This window comes from Coregonus lavaretus (genome assembly GCF_964263955.1).
Source record: "Coregonus lavaretus genome assembly, chromosome: 14".
Taxonomy (NCBI): Eukaryota; Metazoa; Chordata; class Actinopteri; order Salmoniformes; family Salmonidae; genus Coregonus; species Coregonus lavaretus.
This window is the reverse complement of record NC_140001.1, coordinates 42,937,651-42,964,791: the sequence shown is the minus strand read 5'-3', so window position 1 is coordinate 42,964,791 and position 27,141 is coordinate 42,937,651. Positions and strand designations below refer to the sequence as shown.

The 27,141-nt window shown below is 44.2% G+C and overlaps 1 protein-coding gene across 2 annotated transcripts in view; it reads left to right on the top strand.

The window, feature by feature from the left end:
* Positions 1-26,096, top strand: part of nf2a (NF2, moesin-ezrin-radixin like (MERLIN) tumor suppressor a) — a 59,434-nt gene extending 33,338 nt beyond the window's left edge. For both annotated transcript variants that reach the window (XM_084177327.1, XM_084177328.1), the window contains 4 exons: positions 151-256; positions 17,893-18,011; positions 19,171-19,330; positions 25,452-26,096. In XM_084177327.1, coding sequence (XP_084033453.1) covers positions 151-256; positions 17,893-18,011; positions 19,171-19,330; positions 25,452-25,502 — 436 coding nt within the window. In that variant the 3' untranslated portion in view covers positions 25,503-26,096. The remainder of the gene's footprint in view (positions 1-150; positions 257-17,892; positions 18,012-19,170; positions 19,331-25,451) is intronic.
* The last annotated feature ends 1,045 nt before the right edge of the window (positions 26,097-27,141 follow it).

Here is a 27,141-nt window from a genome sequence, read left to right as displayed (position 1 = left end):
ATTTATTTATTTATGTGTCTCGCTGACCCCGTTTCTCTCCCTCCCTCCCCCTCTCTCTCCCTCCCTCCCCCCTCTCTATCCCTCCCTCCCCCCTCTCTATCCCTCCCTCACCCTCCCTACCTCCCTCCCTTCCTCCATGCCTCCTTCCAGGGCGATGGAGGCTGCCCAGCTGAAGCAGGACTTGCAGGAAGCCAGGGACTCTGAGAGGAGGGCCAAACACAAGCTGCTAGAGATCACCAGCAAGTCTACCTACTCGGTAAGAGCCTGGATACACACACAGGCACACACATTTGCACACACACACACACACACGTTTGCACACACACACATTTGCGTGCTCGCACACACACACACACACACACACACACAACACACACACACACACAACACACACACACACACACACACACACACACACACACACACACACACACACACACACACACACACACACACACTCACACATTCACAAAAATGTGATTGCATAAGAGCAGGTAACACACATACCCTCCTACACAAGAACAGCCCTTACACTCAGAAATCCACCCACGGAAGGATGCAACCCGCACACACACCCGCTTACACAACAGCCAACATACACTTACTAACCCACCTACACATATCAACCCAGCTACACAAGTCTACTCTCTCACACACACACACACTCACACACACACACGCGCGCGCACACACCCGCACGCACACACACACACACACACCCACACACACACACATACACATACACACACATACACACACACAGATATGCATTAAAATAAGACTGACATGTACAATATCCTTGACACATGCACCAGCTTTTATCTACATGTTAGCCTACATGTAAAAGCATAAAACTGTTCTGTTGTGTATTGATATTCTAGTTTGTCCCTTTAGGGCACATGTAACGCCCCCCTGCTTACGTACATTGGAGTGCTTGGAATGTTTTGTTCTGTGAAATACATTAAACAATGCCCAAGTTAGTTTCTACTCCCGTCTCATGTCCTTAAATTAGTTGTATAAGTAAAACAGTGTGCGATACAACAGAACTGGCGGCGAGGAGGAAACGTTTAGTTAGTTTAGTTTTTTCGCTGTAGAAAGACGCAAAGAAAATGTGGAGCTAGCCAGTCGAGTGATGCTAGCTAGCTTCCGATGTCACAGCGACGAGAGCCTCGAGGGACAGAAAGAGTTTCGCTGCGGGAGAAAGTGGAATCACTGTGAGTGAAAAGAAGGGAGAAAAAAAGGGGGCTGTGTGTAAGGGACCGTCTAAAAAGTGTGAGAAAGAAAAATAATGAACCGAAAATGTCTGCACTGGTTGGAAATATAGGAACATTTAAGGAATCTGTGGAACAATGGATTTCTTACACAGAACGTTTTGAGTACTTTGTGTTGGAAAATGGAATTAAGGCAGAAGTAGTTGTGCCAACATTATTTGACTGTTATGGGAGGAAAAACATTAAATCTACTGCGCAGCCTAGTAACGCCTGAAAAACCTGGTGATAAATCATATGATGAAATTGTGGCTACCATAAAAGGACATTATTCTCCCAAACCACTGATAATTGCAGAGAGATTCAGGTTTCATAAGAGAAATCAAGAGGAGGGGGAGTCAATCTCACAGTTTATGGCTCTATTGAAACAGTTATCTGAACACTGTGAATTTGGGCGATCACTGAGTGACACGAAACGTGATAGTTTAGTATGTGGCATGCACAGCGAGGCAATTCAGAAACGCCTTTTGACTGAGAGTAACTTAACATTGCAGAGAGCAAGAGAAGTGAGTACAATGGAAATGGCAAATAAAAATGCACAGCAGCTAAGTGCATCGACCCAAGTGCATAAGGTGTCTACGGATTTAAAAGTCAAGGCAGTAGGTGGCAAGCCATGCTATTGCTGTGGGAAACCAGGTCACCAAGCAGAGGAGTGTTGGTGCAAAGACTTAGACTGCAGAAGTTGTGGAAAAAAGGGTCACATCGTACGTGCATGTAAAAACTCAAAGACAATTAAACAAAAGTACTGAACAAAGGAAAAGCGACTTCAGGAAGTACAAAAAGAAAGTGCATAAAATGGAGCACACAGAGGATGAACAAAGTGAAACCCTGTCTGAAGGGGAAGAATCTTTGCATGTTTTGTCCATTTCAGACAATGGACACAGATACTGGGTGACACCGCTACTGTTTGGAAAAGCAGTACGGATGCAAGTGGACGCTGGAGCAGCCGTATCTTTGCTGTCTGAGGCTATATACAGTTGAAGTCGGAAGTTTACATCTTAGCCAAATACATTTAAACTCTGTTTTTCACAATTCCTGACATTTAATCCTAGTAAAAATTCCCTCTCTTAGGTCAGTTAGGATCACCACTTTATTTTAGGAATGTGAAATGTCAGAATAATAGTAGAGAGAATGATTTATTTCAGCTTTTATTTATTTCATCACATTCCCAGTGGGTCAGAAGTTTACATACACTCAATTAGTATTTGGCAGCATTGCCTTTAAATTGTTTAACTTGGGTCAAACGTTTCGGGTAGCCTTCCACAAGCTTCCCACAATAAGTTGGGTGAATTTTGGCCCATTCCTCCTGACAGAGCTGGTGTAACTGAGTCAGGCTTGTAGGCCTCCTTGCTCGCACACGCTTTTTCAGTTCTGCCCACAAATTTTCTATAGGAATGAGGTCAGGGCTTTGTGGTGGCCACTCCAATACCATGACTTTGTTGTCCTTAAGCCATTTTGGCACAACTTTGGAAGTATGCTTGGGGTCATTGTCCATTTGGAAGACACATTTGCGACCAAGCTTTAGCTTCCTGACTGATGTCTTGAGATGTTGCGTCAATATATCCACAAAATGTTCCTTCCTCATGATGCCATCTATTTTGTGAAGTGCACCAGTCCCTCCTGCAGAAAAGCACCCCCACAGCATGATGCTGCCACCCCCGTGCTTCACGGTTGGGATGGTGTTCTTCAGCTTGCAAGCGTCCCCCTTTTTAATTCAAACATAACGATGGTCATTATGGCCAAACAGTTCTATTTTTGTTTAATCAGACCAGAGGACATTTCTCCAAAAAGTACGATCTTTGTCCCCATGTGCATTTGCAAACCGTAGTCAGGCTTTTTTATGGCGGTTTTGGAGCAGTGGCTTCTTCCTTGCTGAGCGGCCTTTCAGGTTATGTCGATATATGACTTGTTTTATATACAGTGGGGAAAAAAAGTATTTAGTCAGCCACCAATTGTGCAAGTTCTCCCACTTAAAAAGATGAGAGAGGCCTGTAATTTTCATCATAGGTACACGTCAACTATGACAGACAAAATGAGGAAAAAAAATCCAGAAAATCACATTGTAGGATTTTTAATGAATTTATTTGCAAATTATGGTGGAAAATAAGTATTTGGTCAATAACAAAAGTTTCTCAATACTTTGTTATATACCCTTTGTTGGCAATGACACAGGTCAAACGTTTTCTGTAAGTCTTCACAAGGTTTTCACACACTGTTGCTGGTATTTTGGCCCATTCCTCCATGCAGATCTCCTCTAGAGCAGTGATGTTTTGGGGCTGTCGCTGGGCAACACGGACTTTCAACTCCCTCCAAAGATTTTCTATGGGGTTGAGATCTGGAGACTCCAGGACCTTGAAATGCTTCTTACGAAGCCACTCCTTCGTTGCCCGGGCGGTGTGTTTGGGATCATTGTCATGCTGAAAGACCCAGCCACGTTTCATCTTCAATGCCCTTGCTGATGGAAGGAGGTTTTCACTCAAAATCTCACGATACATGGCCCCATTCATTCTTTCCTTTACACGGATCAGTCGTCCTGGTCCCTTTGCAGAAAAACAGCCCCAAAGTATGATGTTTTCACTCCCATGCTTCACAGTAGGTATGGTGTTCTTTGGATGCAACTCAGCATTCTTTGTCCTCCAAACACGACGAGTTGAGTTTTTACCAAAAAGTTATATTTTGGTTTCATCTGACCATATGACATTCTCCCAATCCTCTTCTGGATGCACTCTAGCAAACTTCAGACGGGCCTGGACATGTACTGGCTTAAGCAGGGGGACACGTCTAGCACTGCAGGATTTGAGTCCCTGGCGGCGTAGTGTGTTACTGATGGTAGGCTTTGTTACTTTGGTCCCAGCTCTCTGCAGGTCATTCACTAGGTCCCCCCGTGTGGTTCTGGGATTTTTGCTCACCGTTCTTGTGATTATTTTGACCCCACGGGGTGAGATCTTGCGTGGAGCCCCAGATCGAGGGAGATTATCAGTGGTCTTGTATGTCTTCCATTTCCTAATAATTTCTCCCACAGTTGATTTCTTCAAACCAAGCTGCTTACCTATTGCAGATTCAGTCTTCCCAGCCTGGTGCAGGTCTACAATTTTGTTTCTGGTGTCCTTTGACAGCTCTTTGGTCTTGGCCATAGTGGAGTTTGGAGTGTGACTGTTTGAGGTTGTGGACAGGTGTCTTTTATACTGATAACAAGTTCAAACAGGTGCCATTAATACAGGTAACGAGTGGAGGACAGAGGAGCCTCTTAAAGAAGAAGTTACAGGTCTGTGAGAGCCAGAAATCTTGCTTGTTTGTAGGTGACCAAATACTTATTTTCCACCATAATTTGCAAATAAATTCATTAAAAATCCTACAATGTGATTTTCTGGATTTTTTCCCCTCAATTTGTCTGTCATAGTTGACGTGTACCTATGATGAAAATTACAGGCCTCTCTCATCTTTTTAAGTGGGAGAACTTGCACAATTGGTGGCTGACTAAATACTTTTTTTCCCCACTGTAGATACTTTTGTACCTGTTTCCTCCAGCATCTTCACAAGGTCCTTTGCTGTTGTTCTGGGATTGATTTGCACTTTTCGCACCAAAGTACATTAATCTCTAGGAGACAGAACGCTTCTCCTTCCTGAGCGGTATGACGGCTGCGTGGTCCCATGGTGTTTATACTTGTGTACTATTGTTTGTACAGATGAACGTGGTACTTTCAGGCGTTTGGAAATAGCTTCCAAGGATGAACCAGACTTGTGGAGGTCTACAATTCTTTTTCTGAGGTCTTGGCTGATTTCTTTTGATTTTCCCATGATGTCAAGCAAAGAGGCACTGAGTTTGAAGGTAGGCCTTGAAATACATCCACAGGTACACCTCCAATTGACTCAAATTATGTTAATTAGCCTATCAGAAGCTTCTAAAGCCATGAAATCATTTTCTGGAATTTTCCAAGCTGTTTAAAGGCACAGTCAACTTAGTGTATGTAAACTTCTGACCTACTGGAATTGTGATACAGTGAATTATAAGTGAAATAATCTGTCTGTAAACAATTGTTGGACAAATTACTTGTGTCATGCAGAAAGTAGATGTCCTAACAGACTTGCCAAAACTATAGTTTGTTAACAAGAAATGTGTGGAGTGGTTAAAAAACGAGTTTGAATGACTCCATCCTAAGTGTATGTAAACTTCCGACTTCAACTGTACAAGGAGAAACTACATCACCTCACACCACAGCCCACGATGATGACGCTGAAAACATCCAGTGAGAGGAAGCGTGATTGTTACAGTGGAGCTCAACAAACAGAAGTTAAAGCTACCACTCTACATTGTGAAAGGCAACCATCCAGCTTTGCTAGGATGCACATGGCTGTAAAATATCAAACTAAACTGGCAGGAAATTCACATGGTTGCAAAAGAGGACACAAACCTAAAAGGCTCACCGGGATCCAATGTTACCTCGATGATCTACTCATCACCAGCAAAGACGAGCAGAAACCTGGACACTACACTACAGAGACTGGAGGAGTACGGTCTAAGGATCCGGAAGGACAAATGCAATTTTTTTGGCCTTCTGTTGAGTACCTGGGCCACACATCAACAGTTTGGGGCTCCACAAAGCGCCATCAAAGGTGAAGGCCGTCACAGAAGCTCCATCCCCACAGAACGTGAGTCAGCTGAGATCATTCTTAGGACTACTGACGTACTATGCAAAGTTTGTGCTGAATATAGCTAACATGTTAAAGCCACTGCATGAACTTTTGAACAAAACCAAACAGTGGAAGTGGACAGATGTGAGGAGGCCTTCAAGAAAGTGAAAACAGTCTTAGCTCAGTCAGAGGCCCTCACCCACTTCAACCCCAACTTGCCATTACAGTTGGCATGTGACGCATCGCCTTATGGCGTTGGTGCTGTTGTCTCACACATCATGCCATCAGGTGAAGAAAGGCCAATTGCTTTCGCATCACGGACCTTAAGTAAAGCTGAGAGCAATTATGCACAGGTAGAGCGTGAAACACTCGCCATCGTGTTCGGAGTTAAGACATTTAATCAGTTTCTGTTTAGCTGATGGTTCACACTGCTGACGGACCATAGACCCCTCACCTCCATCTTTGGTTCCCACATCGGCATTACTGTTATCTGCTCACCAGTACGATACCAAGTACAGAAGGTCTGAGCAGCACTGCAATGCAGACGGCCTCTCAATGCTTCGCTTACCTGTCACACACACTGAGCACTCCCAGGCTGAAATCTTCTACTTCAAGGAAGTGACGAACGCCCCAATTACGTCTGTCCAAGTGAAAAAGTTAACCCCCAGTGATGTCTGAGGTCGTGTACATTGTCACTTGTGGGAAAGGAGGAGAGCTGTCGGTGAGGAGAAACAAGCTCACAGTTCAGTCTGGATGCTTGCTATGGGGCTTTCAAGTCATCATACCGCCGCCACTGAGAAGGCAGGTGCTTGAAGAACTCCATTCAGGGCACTGTGGCATGGTGCGAATGAAGGAGAATGCACGCAGCTACTTTTGGCGGCCAGGTTTGGACGCAGCTATCGAAGACAAGGCCAAGTCATGTTCTGCATGTCAAAAGATGAGGAACATGCCTCAGCTAGCGCCACTACACCCATGGGACTTCCCAGGGGAGCCTTGGCAGCGAGTCCACATAGACTATGCAGGCCCACTGAAATATCGTATGTTCTTAGTCGTAAACGACGCACACAGCAAATGGCCTGACGTTGCAGTGATGAAGAGCACCTCAGCGGAGAGAAACATTGAAGAGCTATGGTCAATCTTCAGTCGCATCGGATTGCGATAATGGCCCCCAACTGGTGTCTGAAGAGTTCCAGTCATTCATGGAAGCAAATGGAATTCAGCACATCAAGTCAGTGCCGTATCACCCTGCAACAAACAGCCTCGCTGAAAGATTTGCCCAGATGATGAAGCATGCTTTAAAAACATCACAGAAACCCCCCCCCCCCCCCCCATGCTACAACCAAAGTGGCACCCGCGTCAGCCATGATGAAAAGACAGCTTTGCACACGACTCGACCTCCAAAGGCTAACAGGTTGTACAGATAAAACAGAGAGCACAGGTGGTGAGACGGAGCGCCAGAGCTGGAGAGAGAGTTCTTGCTCGGAACTACTGCAAAGGTCCAAAGTGGATACCAGCAGCTAGGACTGTCCCCGACTAAACAAAATCTTGGTCGACCGAAAAGTTATCTGTATTTTTCCATATGTAGACACACCCAATGTGTTTTAATAAAATCAACTATATGCATTGAGCTTGTCTGACGCTTTAAGCTTATGGTTTGATAAAATAAGACAAATGCCTCAAGAGGGCGCCAGAGATCTAGATAACCAGAAGAAAAAAAACTTTAACCTTAACCTGACCCAACTATTTGTAATTAATGGATCCCCATTAGCTGCTGCCAAGGCAGCAGCTACTCTTCCTGGGGACCAGCAAAATTAAGGCAGTTATACATTTTAAAAACATTACAATACATTTATAACAGATTTCACAAAATATTAAGTGTGTGCCCTCAGGCCTCTACTCTACTACCACATATCTATCACAAAATCCATGTGTACATGTGTGTATAGTGCGTATGTTATCGTGTGTTTGTATGCATGTGTATCTGTGTTGCTTCACAGTCCCCGCTGTTCCATAAGATGTATTTTTATCTATTTTACTGCTGGCATGAGTTACTTGATGTGGAATAGAGTTCCATGTAGTCATGGCTCTATGTAGTACTCTGCGCCTCCCATAGTCTGTTCTTGACTTGGGGACTGTGAAGAGACCTCTGGTGGCATGTCTTGTGGGGTATGTATGGGTGTCCGAGCTGTGTGAAGGTAGTTCAAACAGACAGCTCGGTGCATTCAACATGTCAATACCTCTCACAAATACAAGTAGTGATGAAGTCAATCTCTCCTCCACTTTGAGCCAGGAGAGATTGACCTGCATGTTATTAATGTTAGCTCTCTGTGTACATCCAAGGGCTAGCCGTGCTGCCCTGTTCTGAGCCAATTGCAATTTTCCTAAGTCCCTCTTTGTGGCACCTGACCACACGACTGGGGCCTGTAGGACCTGCCTTGTTGATAGTGCTGTTAAGAATGCAGAGCAGCGCTATATTATAGACAGACTTCTCCCCATCCTAGCTACTGTTGTATCAATATGTTTTGACCATGACAGTTTACAATCCAGGGTTACTCCAAGCAATTTAGTCTCCTCAACTTGCTCAATTTCCACATTATTCATTACCAGATTTAGTTGAGGTTTAGGGTTTAGTAAACGATTTGTCATAAATACAATGCTTTTAGTTTTTGAAATATTTAGGACTAACTTATTCCTTGCCACCCATTCTGAAATTAACTGCAGCTCTTTGTTAAGTGTTGCAGTCATTTCAGTCGATGTAGTAGCTGACGTGTATAGTGTTGAGTCATCCGCATACATAGACACACTGGCTTTACTCAAAGCCAGTGGCATGTTGTTAGTAAAGATTGAAAAAAGTTAGGGGCCTAGACAGCTGCCCTGGGGAATTCCTGATTCTACCTGGATTCTGTTGGAGAGGCTTCCATTAAAGAACACCCTCTGTGTTCTGTTAGACAGGTAACTCTTTATCCGCAATATAGCAGGGGGTGTAAAGCCATAACACATACGTTTTTCCAGCAACAGACTATGATCGATAATGTCAAAAGCCGCACTGAAGTCTAACAAAACAGCTCCCATAATCTTTTTATCATCAATTTCTCTCAGGCCAATCATCAGTCATTTGTGTAAGTGCTGTGCTTGTTGAATGTCCTTCCCTATAGCTGTGCTGAAAGTCTGATGTCAATTTGTTTACTGTAAAATAGCATTTTATGTGGTCAAACACAATTTTCCCAAAAGTTTACTAAGGGTTGGTAACAGGCTGATTGGTCGGCTATTTGAGCCAGTTAAGGGAGCTTTACTATTCTTAGGTAGGGGAATAACTTTTGCTTCCCTTTCTAGTAGGCTTAAATTGAAGATATGGGAAATAGGAGTGGCAATATCGTCCGCTATTTACCTCAGTAATTTTCCATCCAAGTTGTCAGACCCCGGTGGCTTGTCATTGTTGATCGACAATAATTATTTTTTCACCTCTTCCACACTTATTTTACGGAATTCAAAATTACGATGTTTGTCTTTCATAATTTGGTCAGATATACTTGGATGTGTAGTGTCAGCGTTTGTTGCTGGCAGGTCATGCCTATTATCCTCCCGCTCCTGCTGGCTTTCGCAGATTCTGCCATTACTCTCCTGAAGTTGCCGGTAATAGGCTACACGAGGAGTCGACAACCTTTCTCATGTGGAATGCCAATTTATCTTACCATTTCTACTGATCTGGGTGCCAGTTATGCACGTTTTTGTGAAACAGTTTCATTTAATTTATAATAACGTCTTCATATCTTAAAATCATTGTCATGTGGTTAATCTAAATTCTATCCAAATCTTAATGAAAATGATACAAACCTGAAAGGTAACTTATATTGCCATTGCCAACTATGTAAAAATAGCCTACATAAAGCCAACAAATAAAAACATTGCAGCCTGCAGGTAGAAAATATCCGGATAAAAAATAAATATCCTATAAATCACATTGGCTACACTACACATGGCCTATCTGCAAGGAACTTGAAACATTGTAATAACTATTAACTTGGGTCCTGCCTGAAGCTTGTGCTAGCGAACTTGAAACATTGTGTCAACTATTTGCGCAAGGGATACGAAGCAGTGCTTGACTTGGGCAGGAGCTGAGTACCAGCACCTCAAATTTTCAACTGCTTGAGCTCCTGTTCCTCTAATAGAATATTAGCTCAAAAGTATTGTGGAGCTCCTGCACCTAAATATAAACATTACCAGCACCCAAAATGAGTACCGGAACTTATTTCAGTCCAAGTCAAGCACTGATAAGAAGTAATCAGGTAGGCTTATTTTATGACGTTTCCACTGGATCAGTGCATTACATTTTTCCCTTTCACACTGAGTGGTTATCGAAATGACGAGAGCTAGAAAGGTTTTTCAAATACATTCAGGAACTATTGTAATTCTCAATGGATGTAAAAACAGACTTTGTTTGCTTGCTGTTTGAGGTGAAGAAAACATTACTTTGAGAAGCTCCAAAGGTCATTAGTAGTGATGGGTTAAGCCAATCAGAAATACTATCAGATCCCCAAATGGGCACATTTATATGCCTACATTTGCGCGCAGGCCAGGTAGCCTATAGGCCTACTTCTATGCGTGCGCGTCCTTACTCAACATTGACAGGAGCGCTCCAAACAAAAGACAATGACTAAATTGACAGAAATAAACCAAAACTTGTGTCTCACAAGTGTAGCATAGGTTGTGCACTCTGCAAATAATTGTCCACTCCGACAATGATAACGGGAAGCCTGGAATAATAATATTAAATGCATTAACAGAAATTACCGAGAATAGAAATTATAGGAATTAACGGTAAATAAACAAACAATTCACACAATTAAGTTATGAAACAAAGAATGTGCACAAATTGGCGGGAGAGAGCGCATTCTGTAGGAAGAAGTACATTGTGCATCTGGGCGCTGCATGGTCAATCCGACGTCTGCATTGGCCATGCAGCATTTACGGTGATACGGCCTCAGCAGAAGTCAGGGCATTCAGACATCTTGCGCTTCGCGGAGCAGCGCAGAGCTGTTGTCAAGGAAGTTAGTTTGTGTTTTCTACAGCATGTACCGCCGGTACCACCTACCGTCAACCAATAATGTCAATGCGGCGCTATGCAGATGCGGTACGGAGCATTTTTGGATCAAGCATACATTGGCTTTTAGTCTAGGCCTCCGCAATGGATTAGTTCACTGAGATGAGCGGAAATATATATATTTGTTACTGCTCGACTAAACCAATCTCGGTCGACCAATAGCCTAACGACCAAACAATCAACCAGTCGACTAATTGGGGTCAGCCCTACCAGCAACAGTGGTCGCACAAACAGGCCCTGTGTCCTACACAGGTCACACACCGGATAACATAATCTGGAGGAGACGTGGATCAACTGTTGCCAGGAACTAACCTCAGAGATGACTCATGTCAATTGACCATAAATAAAGGATGACAAGTAGGCCTATGGAAAACTTAAAAAAAATAATAATCAGGTTTTCCCTCTCAAAATCACTTTATACGCAACAATGCTTAAACCACATCAGTAGACCACTTTTTTGAGTAAAGAAAAAATATATAATTGGTGTAGTTCCCCTTTAATTCAACTGTTCACATTGCAAAACTTGCTGTAGTTCTCCTTTAATTCAACGGCACACCTTGCAGTTGACTGTTGTGTTTGACTAGGGTGTTTGTTGGCTACTAGACATGTGATGGGAGAGTTTGCAAAACAAACTAACACCCACCCAATTGATACCATTATGATATCATTCTTCCAGGTATTCTTTAATTGCAGTCAACATTTAATTGGGACCGTTTTTTGGGAAAGCCTTTAGAAATAAATGTTTTGTATGCGCATGGCACTCATGTTGCGCATGATGATGGCTCTACCTAACACACTGTCCCATCACAAGTCAGCTAACGTTCCATCGCCCATCCCTTTCACTCATGAACTTGACACTTTATCTTCTCAATGTAACATATCTGCCATAAGTCAAACAGACTGCTAGGCTACAAGAATCCTCAGAATAGACAGGCTATTTATCCTGACCCCCGTAACAACATAGACACAAAAACATTCTGTCAACCCTTGAGATCAACATTAATTCCCGCACTTTGGCTGTTGTTCAATCGCGTGCGGCATCACACAAGCTCGTTATCACTTGATTGTCATTCAGAAAATCCTTTCCTGAATCAGCTGAAGTAGTGTGATAACGTTCTCTCGTAACTAAACAGCTAGGCATCAAATGCGCGTCAAACAGCTATTGTGGATAATTATTGAAGGACCCTGTTAATGACAGTGTGGATTTTAGTTTTATTAATCATTTTATTAATCACAAGTTGCTTTTTCTGTTAGAAGCATTCGATTTTGCAATCTCAGACATTATTTTGGATATGTGTGCCCATGAAAACTGTTTTCACACCGTAACATAGGGAGATACGAAATGTTACGAGGTTACAGTGTACTTCCGAGATCTCCATACAAAAAGTGTCCGACAGCAATATCCAGTAATTTTACAGGATCAAGTTCAATGTGTAATTCAATTGTTAAATGCTTAGTATATGGTATAACGACAAACAACAGTATCATAAATGTAAGGAAAGAAAGGTAGTGTTTTATGTCACATGATTTTTGCCAATTCTGTGAAGACTCCAAGCATGAGAAAGGGTTTTGATTCAACTCATTAATTATATTGAATGTATCTATGTTCCCCCTTTATATCTTAATGTATTCACATGGTAACATTTTACATTGACATTTTCGTCATTTAGCAAACGCTCTTATCCAGAGCGACTTACAAATTGGTGCATTCACCTTATGATAGCCAGTGGGACAACCACTTTACAATATTCTATTTTTTTTTTTTTTGGGGTGGGGTAAGGGGGGGTAGAAGGATTACTTTATCCTATCCCAGGTATTCCTTAAAGAGGTGGGGTTTCAAGTGTCTCCGGAAGGTGGTGAGTGACTCCGCTGTCCTGGCGTCGTGAGGGAGATTGTTCCACCATTGGGGTGCCAGAGCAGCGAACAGTTTTGACTGGGCTGAGCGGGAACTGTGCTTCCGCAGAGGTAGGGGGGCCAGCAGGCCAGAGGTGGATGAACGCAATGCCCTCGTTTGGGTGTAGGGACTGATCAGAGCCTGAAGGTACGGAGGTGCCGTTCCCCTCACAGCTCCGTAGGCAAGCACCATGGTCTTGTAGCAGATGCGAGCTTCAACTGGAAGCCAGTGGAGTGTGCGGAGGAGCGGGGTGACGTGAGAGAACTTGGGAAGGTTGAACACCAGATGGGCTGCGGCGTTCTGGATGAGTTGTAGGGGTTTAATGGCACAGGCAGGGAGCCCAGTCAACAGCGAGTTGTAGTAATCCAGACGGGAGATGACAAGTGCCTGGATTAGGACCTGTGCCGCTTCCTGTGTAAGGCAGGGTCGTACTCTGCGAATGTTGTAGAGCATGAACCTACAGGATCGGGTCACCGCCTTGATGTTAGCGGAGAACGACAGGGTGTTGTCCAGGGTCACGCCAAGGCTCTTTGCACTCTGGGAGGAGAACACAACGGAGTTGTCAACCGTGATGGCGAGATCATGGAACGGGCAGTCCTTCCCCGGGAGGAAGAGCAGCTCCGTCTTGCCGAGGTTCAGCTTGAGGTGGTGATCCGTCATCCACACTGATATGTCTGCCAGACATGCAGAGATGCGATTCGCCACCTGGTTATCAGAAGGGGGAAAGGAGAAGATTAATTGTGTGTCGTCTGCGTAGCAATGATAGGAGAGGCCATGTGAGGATATGACAGAGCCAAGTGACTTGGTGTATAGCAAGAATAGGAGAGGGCCTAGAACTGAGCCCTGGGGGACACCAGTGGTGAGAGCACATGGTGCGGAGACAGATTCTCGCCACGCCACCTGGTAGGAGCGACCTGTCAGGTAGGACGCAATCCATGAGTGAGCCGCCCCGGAAATGCCCACTCGGAGAGGGTGGAGAGGAGGATCTGATGGTTCACAGTATCAAAGGCAGCAGATAGGTCTAGAAGGACGAGAGCAGAGGAGAGAGAGTTAGCTTTAGCAGTGCGGAGAGCCTCTGTGACACAGAGAAGAGCAGTCTCAGTTGAATGACCAGTCTTGAAACCTGACTGGTTTGGATCAAGAAGGTCATTCTGAGAGAGATAGCAAGAGAGTTGGCTAAAGACGGCACGCTCAAGAGTTTTGGAGAGAAAAGAAAGAAGGGATACTGGTCTGTAGTTGTTGACATCGGAGGGATCGAGTGTAGGTTTTTTGAGAAGGGGTGCAACTCTCGCTCTCTTGAAGATGGAAGGGACATAGCCAGCGGTCAAGGATGAGTTGATGAGCGAGGTGAGGTAAGGGAGAAGGTCTCCGGAAATGGTCTGGAGAAGAGAGGAGGGGATAGGGTCAAGCGGGCAGGTTGTTGGGCGGCCGGCCGTCACAAGTCGCAAGATTTCATCTGGAGAGAGAGGGGAGAAAGAAGTCAAAGCATAGGGTAGGGCAGTGTGAGCAGGACCAGCGGTGTCATTTGACTTAACAAACAAATGGCAAATTATTACTAATGACTTTGTAACAGCTCCAAACAGTTACCCACTACAAGAAATGCTCACTGGTACCCTAGTTTATGGAAAGACCCAAATACAGCCCCGGATGTGCAATGTAAGCTATTGTGGGCTATCATTTCAACTCAACAGGTTTCTTTTTAAACATCCTGGGTAATTAAATTACCCATATTGTTGGCCTGTATGTGTACTGTGAGACAATATTGCATTTGGAAGATATGCCTCATCAATACTGTTCACACATCATCCATTCAGTTTTAGAATGGGTGGCCAGTAATAAGATGGTCCTGAACATCTCTAAAACTAAGAGCGTTGTATTTGGTACAAATCATTCCCTAAGTTCTAGACCTCAGCTGAATCTGGTAATGAATGGTGTGCCTGTTGAGCAAGTTGAGGAGACTAAATTACTTGGTGTTATCTTAGATTGTAAACTGTCATGGACAAAACATATTGATTAAATGGTTGTAAAGATGGGGAGAGGTCTCTCCGTGATAAAGAGATGCTCTGCTTTTTTGACACCACACTCCACAAAGCAAGTCCTGCAGGCTCTAGTTTAATCTTATCTTGATTATTGTCATATGGCCAAGTGCTACAAAGAAGGACTAGTTAAGCTGCAGCTGGCCCAGAACTGAGGGGCACGTTTTGCTCTTCATTGTAATCAAAGGACTAATATCAATAATATGCATGCCAGTCTCACTTGGCTAAGAGTTGAGGAAAGACTGACGCATCACTTCTTGTTTTTATAAGAAACATTAATGTGTTTGACATTTCAAATTGTTTGCATAGTCAACTTACACACAGCACTGACACACACACACTTGCCACTAGACATGCCACCTGGGGTCTTTTCACAGTCCTCAGGTCCAGAACAAATTCAAGAAAACGTACAGTATTATACAGAGCCATGATTGTATGGAACTCCCTTCCATCTTATATAGCACAAGTGAACAGAAAACCTGGTTTAAAAAGACAAATAAAGCAACACCTCACGGCACAATGCCTCTCCTCCATGTGACCTACTTGTTGTGTTTACTAGGCTGACCTCATTTAGTCGACTGGTCGATTGTTTGGTCGATAGGCTGTTGGTCGACCGATATTTCTTTAGTTGAGCAAGTAGCAAAAAATATATAAAAAAATAATCATGGTGTACAAAACACCTGTCTGATTCGCGCCTGTCTGAGTGGACTGATCCATTGTGGAGGCTGTGGTGATGGCACAGTCCATCAGTCTAAGACATGTGCTACTGAAATTGCAAATGGTTATATGGTTATCTAAGAACAATGGTACAACACAAATAAAACATGTATTATTTTATAACAAATGCGCTTTCTCCCGTGTTGGACAGTGGTTGCTGTCTGTGGATCTGAAACACATCAGTGCGCTGTTGAATTGGCGCCTTTTCCTAGACCATGTTGCTATGTGCATAATAGCAAAGTTAACCAGCATATTGCTGTTGAGAACAATGCGGCGGTGGCAGCAGCAGAGTTAGGAGACGAGAAAACAGCCTTTGCCTTAATTGTCTAAGAAAAGTGAGGAGAGAGGAAACCCCAACTTAATTAAGTCTATAATCAATAGCATAACTGTTAAATGTAATAAGTAATGTCATTATCATTAGTAGGCTTAGTATAGCAGCCTGGGATAACCACCATCGAGCTGCAGGCCTAAGAGCACATCCTGTTTAGTCTTAATACCGTAACTTACTTAGGCCTATATTTCAATACTTACAGTAACTTTTCAGTCAGAAATGGCTGTAATTATGTTGCAGCTTCAGCAACACGGACAGCGTGATACACGCTGTTGATGTTCTATGGTGGTCTCTGCAGCAGGGAGGAGAGAGAGACAACGGGTGCTAGTCACACAGTCACTCGCTGTCTTTTCTTTACACGGAGCAGCAAGTCTGAGCCAGGCCCGGCACAATCAAATCAATTGCGTTCGGACCCGTTCTAGTCATTTGTGTCTTCATTATTTCATCAAAACTTTCATTCGTAAAACTGACTATCCTACCGATCCTTGACTTCGGCGATGTCATTTACAAAATAGCCTCCAACACTCTACTCAGCAAATTGGATGTTGTCTATCACAGTGCCATCCGTTTTGTCTCCAAAGCCCCATATAATACCCACCACTGTGACCTGTACGCTCTTGTTGGCTGGTCCTCACTACATATTCGTCGCCAAACCCACTGGCTCCAGGCCATCTATAAATCACTGCTAGGCAAATCCCCGCCTTATCTTAGCTCATTGGTCACCATAGCAACACCCACCCGTAGTCTGCGCTCCAGCGGGTATATCTCACTGGTCATCCCCAAAGCCAACACCTCCTTTGGCCGCAATTCCTTCCAGTTCTCTGCTGCCAATGACTGGAACAAATTGCAAAAATCTCTGAAGCTGGAGACACTTATCTCCCTCACTAACTTTAAGCATCAGTTGTCAGAGCACCTTACCGATCACTGCACCTGTACACAGCCCATCTGAAATTAGCCCGCCCAACTACCTCATCCCTATATTGTTATTTATTTTGCTCATTTGTACCCCAGTATCTCTATTTGCACATCATCTCTTGCACATCATTCCAGTGTTAATACTAAATTGTAATTATTTTGCACTATAGCCTATTTTATTGCCTTACCTCCATAACTTGCTAAATTTGCACACTGTATATTATATGTATTTCTGTTGTATTTTTGACTTTGTTTTGTTTTACCCCATATGTAACTCTGTTGTTGTTTTTATCGCACTGCTTTGCTTTGCTTTATCTTGGCCAGGTCGCAGTTGTAAATGAGAACTTGTTCTCAACTGGTTTACCTGGTTAAATAAAGGTGAAATAAAAAAAATAAAAAATTATTTCATCAAACGTTTTGCTTAAAGCATCAGACAAGCTCAGGGCATATCATTTATTTGACTAAAACACATAGGATGTGTCTATATATGGAAAAATACACGTTTTAAAATATTGACCAATCGATTTGTCGAATGAATATATTTTTTTGTCTGGGACAGCCCTACACTACATAGTTTGTTTATGTATGCAAATTGGAAAGTATTTTGTCTGTAATGTCTTTTTCGTTATGTGTCGGACCCCAGTAAGACTAGCTGTCGCCATTGGTTTCAGCTAATGGGGATCCTAATAAAATAAGTCATTCAACAGCTATTATATTGTACATTACTGCAGCTCTGATCCACACGGACTAGATGTACACACGTGGCTAATGCATTCTGGGGTATTTTGCCTCCGTCATCATTCGGGAAGTGTGTTATGTGTGTCTGCGCTCATATCAAAGTATTCATCTGAATCTGTCACTCCCTCCCTCTCTCTCTGTCACTCTCTTCTGCTGCTACTCACTATCCCTCTCTCTCATTTTCTTTTATTTCCCGTCTCCTTACCTCCCCCCTCCTCCCCACCCCCTCTCCCTCCTCTCTCTTTCTCTCCTCCTCCCAGCCCTCGGCCGTCCCAGGCGATGCGATGCCTCCAGACCTGAGCTTCAGCAGAGAGAACCTGAGCTTCGACTTCAAAGACACAGACATGAAGCGCCTCTCCATGGAGATTGAGAAGGAGAAGTGAGTGACTGACCACCTCGCTCTCTCTGCCTCTGCCTTCTCATCCTTCTCTTTCTCTCTCCATCACTCTCTCTCTTTTCTCTCCTCTTTCGAGAAGGATACGTGAGTGACTGACCATCTCGCTTCATCCTGCTGCTGCATTAACAATCAGATGTACACCACTATTACAGACATGTCCCTCTTTCCGTCTCTGTTCTATTCGTCCCTGTCCCTCTTTCTCTCTCGCTTCTCCCCTATCTCGAGGAGCTAGCTCTCTTTCTGCCTGACTTCATCACTGGCTCTCTTTCTGCCTGACTTCATCCAATCAGATGTACTTTCTCTACTGTAACCTTCCCTCTATGTCCTGTATTCACCTGTCATTTTCCCCTCTCCGTCCCTCTCTTTCTCCCCCTCCTTCTTGGACTGCCTGTCTCCGTCTTTGTCAACCGTATCTCCTGCTCTTGCTCTGTCGCTGTCTCCTACTCCCTGTCTGATTCTCCCCATCTCTCAAGACGGAAAAGTGAGTCACTCACTAGCCACTCTCTCTGTCCCGCCGCCTGACTTCATCCAATTAGATCATTGATTGATTGTACACACGTACAGTACACCACAGCATCCGAATGAGACATGTCCCGTGTGCTCTATCATGCGTCGAGCACGGAAATGTCATGGACCGTGACTCATGGTGGTACAATGTTGAAGCATTCCAGTCAGAAGCACTCATTTCATCATTAATGGATATTATAGTGTACAGAAATGTCACTAGATTGTTAATTGTTTGTAAAGATGTGGCACAGATGGTACTAGTTCATGATGTTCAAGTTCTGAAAAAAATGATGTAGACATGTTGTATCACTATCATCTTGTTTAAGTATCTATCACTTTATGTTAATCAATGAAATTCAAGCAGCTATTCAAGTTTTTACAACCCTTTTTATGTCATATTCGTGAATCAAAATGACTGCTTGTCACATGGTAAGATTAATAACTCAACAATTTTCATCTGTGGAGGTCAGGATTGTATTCATTAGGGCACACCGTAGCAAAACTATTTAAAAGCATTGTGGAACAGAAAACGATAAAGAATGTTTGTTATTCTTAAGTTCAGATAATGCTTTCCTGTTTCGGCCTGTATGACCCAGGTGGAGGATTGTCGTTCATATTTCTGTGGTCCTCTCAGGGTGGAGTACATGGAGAAGAGTAAGCACCTTCAGGAGCAGCTGAACGAGCTGAAGACAGAGATAGAGTCTCTGAAGCTGAAGGAGCGAGAGACACCTCTGGATATACTCCACAACGAGAACACTGAGAAGGGAACCAGCAAGCACAGTAACTTCAAAAAGGTAAGCCCTATAACTCCTCAGACAGGCGCGCACACACACACACACACACACACACACACACACACACACACACACACACACACACACACACACACAGGATTACGTCTTACACAATCGTCATAAACACACAACACTAAGAAAGGCACCAGCAAGCACAGCAACTTCAAAAAGGTACTCCATATAGTGCTGTCTGTCGTTAACTTATCCAGTGTCGATGACACATACATTGGTCTATCTCACACAAACAATCGTCATACACACTTCTCACATGACTCCTTACACATTGCTCCCACACACCTCATATAGCCTACCACTCACACACCACAGACTTGCATATCAAACATAACCGTCTAACTACTTTCACATAGAGAAGACTTATTCTGCTATCATCAAGAGGAATTAACAAATTAAGCTCACAACCTGAACCGTTATCTACAACCCCCAGATTCTTCGCTAAATCCTTAAAACCATTGAGGTGAAATGTGAGCTTTGGCACATCCATACAAAACGCCTCTCCCTCCCCCTGCCACCCCTTCTTCTGTCTCTGTGTGTAAAATAAACTTGTTAGAGTAGCACTAATTGATTTTAGCCCTGCGATCAGTCATTGGAATGGATGGGAGCACCTTGGGTGTTCTGAGCTTTAGCTGGGCTTAGTCACTGTGTTTGTTTAATTGAACTGGGGGCAGTGAGCAATACTCTTTGTGTTGGGGGATGAGACTGCACTGCCATTGCAGTGTGGCTCTGTGGTATGTCTGTGTCTGTGTGGTTACCCTGAGAAAAAGAGGGGGAGGCTGCGGGGGAGTGAGGAGGAGAGAGGAAAGGGTGCAGAGGGGTTGAGGAGAGAAGGGAGGAGGGGAGAGGTGGGAGGAGAGAGGAAAGGGTGCAGAGGGGTTGAGGAGAGAAGGGAGGGGAGGAGGGGAGAGGTGGGAGGAGAGAGGAAAGGGTGCAGAGGGGTTGAGGAGAGAAGGGAGGAGGGGAGAGGTGGGAGGAGAGAGGAAAGGGTGCAGAGGGGTTGAGGAGAGAAGGGAGGGGAGGAGGGGAGAGGTGGGAGGAGAGAGGAAAGGGTGCAGAGGGGTTGAGGAGAGAAGGGAGGAGGGGAGAGGTGGGAGGAGAGAGGAAAGGGTGCAGAGGGGTTGAGGAGAGAGGGGAGGAGGGGAGAGGAGAGAGGAAAGGGTGCAGAGGGGTTGAGGAGAGAAGGGAGGGGAGGAGGGGAGAGGTGGGAGGAGAGAGGAAAGGGTGCAGAGGGGTTGAGGAGAGAAGGGAGGAGGGGAGAGGTGGGAGGAGAGAGGAAAGGGTGCAGAGGGGTTGAGGAGAGAGGGGAGGAGGGGAGAGGTGGGAGGAGAGAGGAAAGGGTGCAGAGGGGTTGAGGAGAGAGGGGAGGAGGGGAGAGGAGAGAGGAAAGGGTGCAGAGGGGTTGAGGAGAGAAGGGAGGAGGGGAGAGGTGGGAGGAGAGAGGAAAGGAGGCAGAGGGGTTGAGGAGAGAAGGGAGGAGGGGAGAGGTGGGAGGAGAGAGGAAAGGGTGCAGAGGGGTTGAGGAGAGAAGGGAGGAGGGGAGAGGAGAGAGGAAAGGGTGCAGAGGGGTTGAGGAGAGAAGGGAGGAGGGGAGAGGTGGGAGGAGAGAGGAAAGGGTGCAGAGGGGTTGAGGAGAGAGGGGAGGAGGGGAGGAGGGGAGAGGTGGGAGGAGAGAGGAAAGGGTGCAGAGGGGTTGAGGAGAGAAGGGAGGAGGGGAGAGGTGGGAGGAGAGAGGAAAGGGTGCAGAGGGGTTGAGGAGAGAAGGGAGGGGAGGAGGGGAGAGGTGGGAGGAGAGAGGAAAGGGTGCAGAGGGGTTGAGGAGAGAAGGGAGGAGGGGAGAGGTGGGAGGAGAGAGGAAAGGGTGCAGAGGGGTTGAGGAGAGAGGGGAGGAGGGGAGAGGAGAGAGGAAAGGGTGCAGAGGGGTTGAGGAGAGAAGGGAGGAGGGGAGAGGTGGGAGGTGGGAGGAGAGAGGAAAGGGTGCAGAGGGGTTGAGGAGAGAAGGGAGGAGGGGAGAGGTGGGAGGAGAGAGGAAAGGGTGCAGAGGGGTTGAGGAGAGAGGGGAGGAGGGGAGAGGTGGGAGGAGAGAGGAAATGGTGCAGAGGGGTTGAGGAGAGAGGGGAGGAGGGGAGAGGTGGGAGGAGAGAGGAAAGGGTGCAAAGGGGTTGAGGAGAGAAGGGAGGAGGGGAGAGGTGGGAGGAGAGAGGAAAGGAGGCAGAGAGGGTAAGGGAGGAAAGGGATTGAGGCCCGGAGGCGACAGGGACCGCTGGTTTATAAAATCAATTATATTTTTTGCCTGATTAAGTTTTTCCCCAAATTCCGTTTTCTCCGTTTTGTTTTTCTAGGTTTCAGTTTCCCTCCAAATTTTCTGATTCTCGCTCTCAAAATCACACTTATTTAATAGAAAAACAACTAAATTGGATGTTCTAAGTCTACAACAATGCTTAAACCACATCAGGAGACCACTTTTGAGGTCTGGGAACAATTTTAGAAAATGTTCTTTTTGGGTGTAGTTACCCTTTAACTCCAGTGCAGCACCTAGCAAGAGGCTGTTGTTGATGAAAATAATCATGATATCATTCTGCCAGGTAAGCATAGTCTACTTTGTAGTTAACATTTAATTGAGAACGTTTTTGGGAAAGCCTTTCCATCTACCAGAAGAAATGTCATTAGCATCATCGCTAACGGCTACACAAAGTACTGCACATACACAGACACAGGGAATTGTTGTTACCTCTTCAGATAGTTGCAGGAAATACATATCACTATCCACGTTTCCATCCACAGTTTTTATACAAGTAACGTCATACCGTATAAAAAAATCACGACAGCTGTGATGGAAACAATTTTATAAATGCCGACAGACAATTTGTTCGTTCGGCATGGTGGGATCTTTTTGTGTCTGTAAAATTAATAATGCGAGAAATGGCGGTGAAAACACATTTATGCGCAAATATCGATATAATAACCATCATATCGAAGTAAACTTGGGAGTCACGCGATGATATCGTGTGTGGTCCTCCCACTACGACTGGGGAAACCATGCAGTTTATTCGGCTACAAATTCAATAAATTATGATGAACTTCACAGGGTGGGTTTGGGAAGAGTAGGTAGGAGGTAAAGATTACGTTGATTTCCTTAGGCTGGTGCACAGCTATGGACTGTGTCGTGATTGAATAGATAATCATCTTTATTGATTGTTTATTGATTAACCTTTAGAGTATATTAACTGGCTCAACAAGGCATACTTACTCTTCAACACTCTTAAAACAAATATTATCTTTTTGCAAAATGGCTTGTTGTAAGTATCGGTATTAATATCAGCATGATGGAAAATACAATATGGTGACACACACACACACTCGCATTATGTTCTTCTATCCTCGTGGGGACCTAAAATTAATGTCCATTCAAAATCCTATTTTCGCTAACCCCTAAACCTAACCTTACCATAACCCTAACCTTAACCCGTAACCCAAACCCTAAACCTAACTCCTAAACCTAAACCTAACCTTACCATAACCCTAACCTTAACCCGTAACCCAAACCCTAACCTTAATTACAAACCTAACCATAACCCCTAAGCTTAAAATAGCCTTTGTCCTCATGGGGACGTGGGAAATGTCCCCACGAGGGAGAATTTTCCTTGTTTTACTATCCTTGTGGGGACATTTGGGGATTTTAGGTCCCCGCAAGGATAGAAGAACCAACCCACATACACACACACACACACACACACACACTACCCTGTCAGGCCTGTGGCCAGCTAGTCTATAAGCTTGGCTACCTGCCTGGTGTAAAATAAGAAGATGGTAAACACAGACTGTGCAAATCCATTTCTCTCCCTCATATTGTATATTTTGGTGCGCTTGAACACCCGTGTCTACAGATTTAGCCAACAGTCTAGCACCAACAATAATGCTTTCCAACTCCCCACTCTAGTATTTAAGCTGGCAGTCCCCTCTGTTTACTTACATGGATGACCACCCTTAGCGGGGTTGATAGAAACTGGAAACAGCTGGTTTTCAGGGGGAAAAGAAGAGAGCCTGTGACGCGACTTCCGCTTTTGGACGTGCACCTCGCTGTTTACTGTCCCCGGTGAAACATATAGCAGATGCCTATAGATAGGGCCTGTCTATTGATAGGGCCTGTCTATTGATAGGGCCTGTCTATTGATAAGGCCTGTCTATTGATAGGGCCTGTCTATTGATAGGGCCTGTCTATTGATAGTGCCTGTCTATTGATAGGGCCTGTCTATTGATAGTGCCTGTCTATTGATAGGGCCTGTCTATTGATAGGGCCTGTCTATTGATAGGGCCTGTCTATTGATTGTGCCTGTCTATTGATAGGGCCTGTCTATTGATAGGGCCTGTCTATTGATAGGGCCTGTCTATTGATAGGGCCTGTCTATTGATAGTGCCTGTCTATTGATAGGGCCTGTCTATTGATAGGGCCTGTCTATTGATAGGGCCTGTCTATTGATAGGGCCTGTCTATTGATAGGGCCTGTCTATTGATAGGGCCTGTCTATTGATAGGGCCTGTCTATTGATAGTGCCTGTCTATTGATAGGGCCTGTCTATTGATAGTGCCTGTCTATTGATAGTGCCTGTCTATTGATAGGGCCTGTCTTTCTTCGAGATGAAGTTCTTGCCTAGCTTGCTGTCTGAAGTTGTTTCCATCCGGAATATCCATATTAACTCCTCCTCCACATTTACTGGATTGGTTGAACATTGCAGAAGAGAACCTCCCCCGACAGTTTTTCTCTCTCGCCATGACCAGAATGCGGGGCATCCCACTCAGGCATTTATTTTACGCCTGCTACATTAGGTTAATGGGAGACATGATATATATATTTATTTTTTCCGTTTTACCTGACTGAATTAGGTTTTAGTTTGTGGAGGTGAGTGGGGGAGAGAGAGAGAGCGAGAGAGAGATGGATGGATGGATGGATGGATGGATGGATGGATGGGGGGCAGAGAGAGAGAGAGAGCCAGAAGCCCAAATTAATCCATCACCACTTAATTTGAGTTAGGATGGAAAAAATAATTAACACAGCGCTCTAGCTCAACATTGATCTTCCATCAGGCTCATTTCCACTGTCTGACCTGCCTGGCCACTGATCTACTGCAGCACCTGCTATAGATGGGGATACGATTGCTTTGTCCATCAACAATCCTAACTTAAGATAAGGTGGCATAACTCTAAACTTTTCTGTGAATCACGCATTGATGTCAATGGGATATTTGTTCCGAAATTGTTGTTACAGTATGTGCACAAATCTCAACTTTGGATTCATCCCATAGTCCTTCTAACCTCCACCACTTGCTGCTCCCTCTCTGATATTTTTTATTTAAATTTGATTAGGATCCCCATTAGCCGACGCCAATGGCGACAGCTAGTCTTACTGGGGTCCGACACATAACGAAAAAGACATTACAGACAAAATACTTTACAATTTACAGTACATACACACAAAAAGTAGGTCACATGGGGGAGAGGCATTGTGCCTTGAGGTACTCTCCCAAACTTCTGAGACGGTTTTAAAATAAATAGCAGAGGTATACTAGAAAGACATGTCAGTCATCGTGACTCCCTTAGATCACAGTCAGAGCTGTGTATTTGACAGGCCAAGGAAATCATGCCCATTAATGTCTCCTGCAAGACGACAACGCTCTCTCTTCGCTTTGTTCTCCCCATAACGTCTTTTTAACTTTGAGACTTGTGTTCAACAAAAAGAACCAGGAGAAAACAAGTGTCTAGATTAAGTCAGGATTCAATAAGTGTCAGCGTTCCTTCATAATATTGTCAAGATTCTATCAGAATAACAAACAAACAATGGCATCAACATCAACGTGTCCCGTCAGAATGCTGAATGTAAATACACAGACACACAGACTGTCAAGAAGTGAGGTGGTACATGCAAAAGCATTATCCTAGGTGGATAACGTCACCTCACAAACAGCCACATTGCCAGCTAACAAGTCACTTCTAGTATAGAAGACCCTGTCCAACTGTTATTTCATGTGTGAACTCACTGGTGTAGTAGAACTGGTCCTGGTCAGGTGTTTATGGTGTTTTGGAGATCTAATAAATGTATTTTTCTCTTACAGCTAACTCTACAGAGCACCAAGACCAGAGTGGCTTACTTTGAAGAACTATAGATGTCATGAGAGACGTGTTTGTAAGTGCGTGCGTGCATGACTGTGTGTGTGTGTGTGTGTGTGTGTGTGTGTGTGTGTGTGTGTGTGTGTGTGTCTGTGTCTGTGTGCGCGTCTGTGTGCATGCGCGTGTGTGTGTCTATGTGGACATGTCTCTGGAGAAACCTTATCACTACAGTACATTCCCGGTCCACTGTGTGAACCGTACTACGTGGCCTTTGGCTCCATTTGCTGGGAAATACTGACCACAACTGCGGTCAAACGATGGACCACTGCTTCAGTCAAAACTAATTTCAGGACTGAAGTTTACATACTGTATAGGCCAAGAGAGACAATCATGTGTTACACTTTAATTTACAGTCCACTACTACTTACCTGATATTTACCTTACAATATCCTTACAATACTTACAATAACTACAGTTTGTGTTAAATGTAATTTGGGGAACATTGATAAAAGCACACTATTCACCATTCACTAGCAGGTAGGTAAAGTATGTTTAATTATGTAAAAGTATCAGTATCCTTACCACTTAAATAATGAGTATTAACAGATAAATACCACTGAAACATGACAGTAAAATATTATCAAATCATGTGTCACGTCACTTCAAGTCTCTGGCTGCCGTAAGTTAATTTCTGTAAAGGTGTTCTCTAGGACGAAGGTACAGTACCAAGTGCACTATATTCTGTTCTACCCTTTAAAAGCAGAGTGGTATAGCCTTTGAACTCAGAGTGGGTGGTGCTTTGAACTAGATGAAGGAATGGTAGAGTATTACAGTACAATTATCCGGTGTACATCTAGCCCAGTTTTCCTGAATCCTGATCCTAGGGACCCAAAGCGGTACACATGTTTGTTGTTTTGCCCTAGCACTAACACACTTCATTCAACTAATCAGCTCATCATCAAGTCTTTGATTAGTTTAATCAGTTGTGTTAGTGCTAGGGCAAAAACTAAAATGTGTGGGGTGAACATTTGGGTCCCCAGGACCAGGATTGGGAAACACTGACCTAGCCTATCGTTGGTACTTTTGGGAATAATGTCAGGGTTATGTTTTTTTTTAGCTCTTTGAACAAACTTGAGTTTGCATTCCATTCCATTGTATTGATCTAATACAGTGCATTCGGAAACTATTCAGACCCCTTCACTTTTTCCACATTTTGTTACATTACAGCCTTATTCTAAAATAGATTAAAAACATTTTTTGCTTCGAAAGTATTCACCCCCCTTGGCATTTTTCCTATTTTGTTGCCTTACAACCTGGAATTAAAATTGATTTTTTGGGTGTTTGTATCATTTGATTTACAAAACATGCCTACCACTTTGAAGGTGCAAAATATGTTTTCTTGTGAAACAAACAAGAAATAAACAGAAAACTTGAGCGTGCATAACTATTCACCCACCCAAAGTCAATACTTTGTAGAGCCACCTTTTGCAGCAATTACAGATGCAAGTCTCTTGGGGTATGTCTCTATAAACTTGGCACATCTAGCCACTGGGATTTTTGCCCATTCTTCAAGGAAAAACTGCTCCAGCTCCTTCAAGTTGGATGGGTTCCGCTGGTGTACAGCAATCTTTAAGTCATACCACAGATTCTCAATTGGACTCCAAGACATTTAAATGTTTCCCCTTTAACCACTCG